Here is a 972-nt window from a genome sequence, read left to right on the forward strand (position 1 = left end):
TCCTGAGCTCAGATGAGGAAGGCGAAGATATATTCCTCCAACAGTGACAAAATCATAACACACACGATTTTGTGAGCGGCACTTCACCAGAAAACTGTATTGAAATGAACATAGTCGTAATTCGCAACAGCTCGACTTAGTTCGCCACCACTGAGAACAACGACGATTCTGGTCCTGCTGCGGACCAGAGGCTGCACAGCAGAACCAGGCTGCAGCGGCTGCATTCCCTTGTTCTGCTGTCGACGGAGGGCCGCGTTCCGGTTCTGCTGTCGACGGAGGGCCGCGTTCCGGTTCTGCTGTCGACGGAGGGCCGCGTTCCGGTTCTGCTGTCGACGGAGGGCCGCGTTCCGGTTCTGCTGTCGACGGAGGGCCGCGTTCCGGTTCTGCTGTCGACGGAGGGCCGCGTTCCGGTTCTGCCGCGGACGAGGAGCTGCGTTCTGGTTCTGTTGCGGACGAACGGCTGCATTCCAAAGTGAGTTTGGAAGAGAGCATCTTGACGATAACGGATAGTGATAACAGCCACTTTGAGTACTGAAGCTTGGCGTGAGCGAAGCACAGTTTTTCCCATCGGTGGGCTTAGAATTTTCCCAGGAGGAATAAATTTCAGTGTCATGGAGTTTGTACGATCACTGGGGTCGTGGCGGAAATCTGACTTGAGCAATTCCCGCAACACAAAAGTGCCTCTCTCGAGGCCGGACTTGCAATAGCATAGTTCGCATTTTGGAAATGAGTGTAGCAGGTTGGGCTCAATCATCATTTCATACATGTTGTAACTTCAGAGGAACACATGTCGGTGTTTCGCAACAGGAAACTATGGTGAATTATCACGAGGCATGAACATCTTATTTTTCATGGACTGTACTCTCTCCCACAGCTCTCCTGGTGCTATTCGCTCAAAGTTATCTGCAAACAGTCATCGCAACCTAATCCGGACTTCAAAGTTACATACACGCCGTTTCAATGAAGCATTCG

At 51.6% G+C, this 972-nt stretch overlaps 1 protein-coding gene across 1 annotated transcript; it reads right to left on the reverse strand.

Moving 5' to 3' along the window:
• Window positions 1–83: 83 nt before the first annotated feature.
• Pmar_PMAR015490 (hypothetical protein) lies at window positions 84–443 on the reverse strand (the record flags this gene model as incomplete). The annotated part of the gene is made up of 1 exon (XM_002774686.1): window positions 84–443. A coding segment is annotated over one exon (360 nt), but the record flags the coding sequence as incomplete, so codon positions are not given.
• Window positions 444–972: the final 529 nt, after the last annotated feature.

This window comes from Perkinsus marinus (genome assembly GCF_000006405.1).
Source record: "Perkinsus marinus ATCC 50983 genomic scaffold scf_1104296957876, whole genome shotgun sequence".
Taxonomy (NCBI): domain Eukaryota; phylum Perkinsozoa; order Perkinsida; family Perkinsidae; genus Perkinsus; species Perkinsus marinus.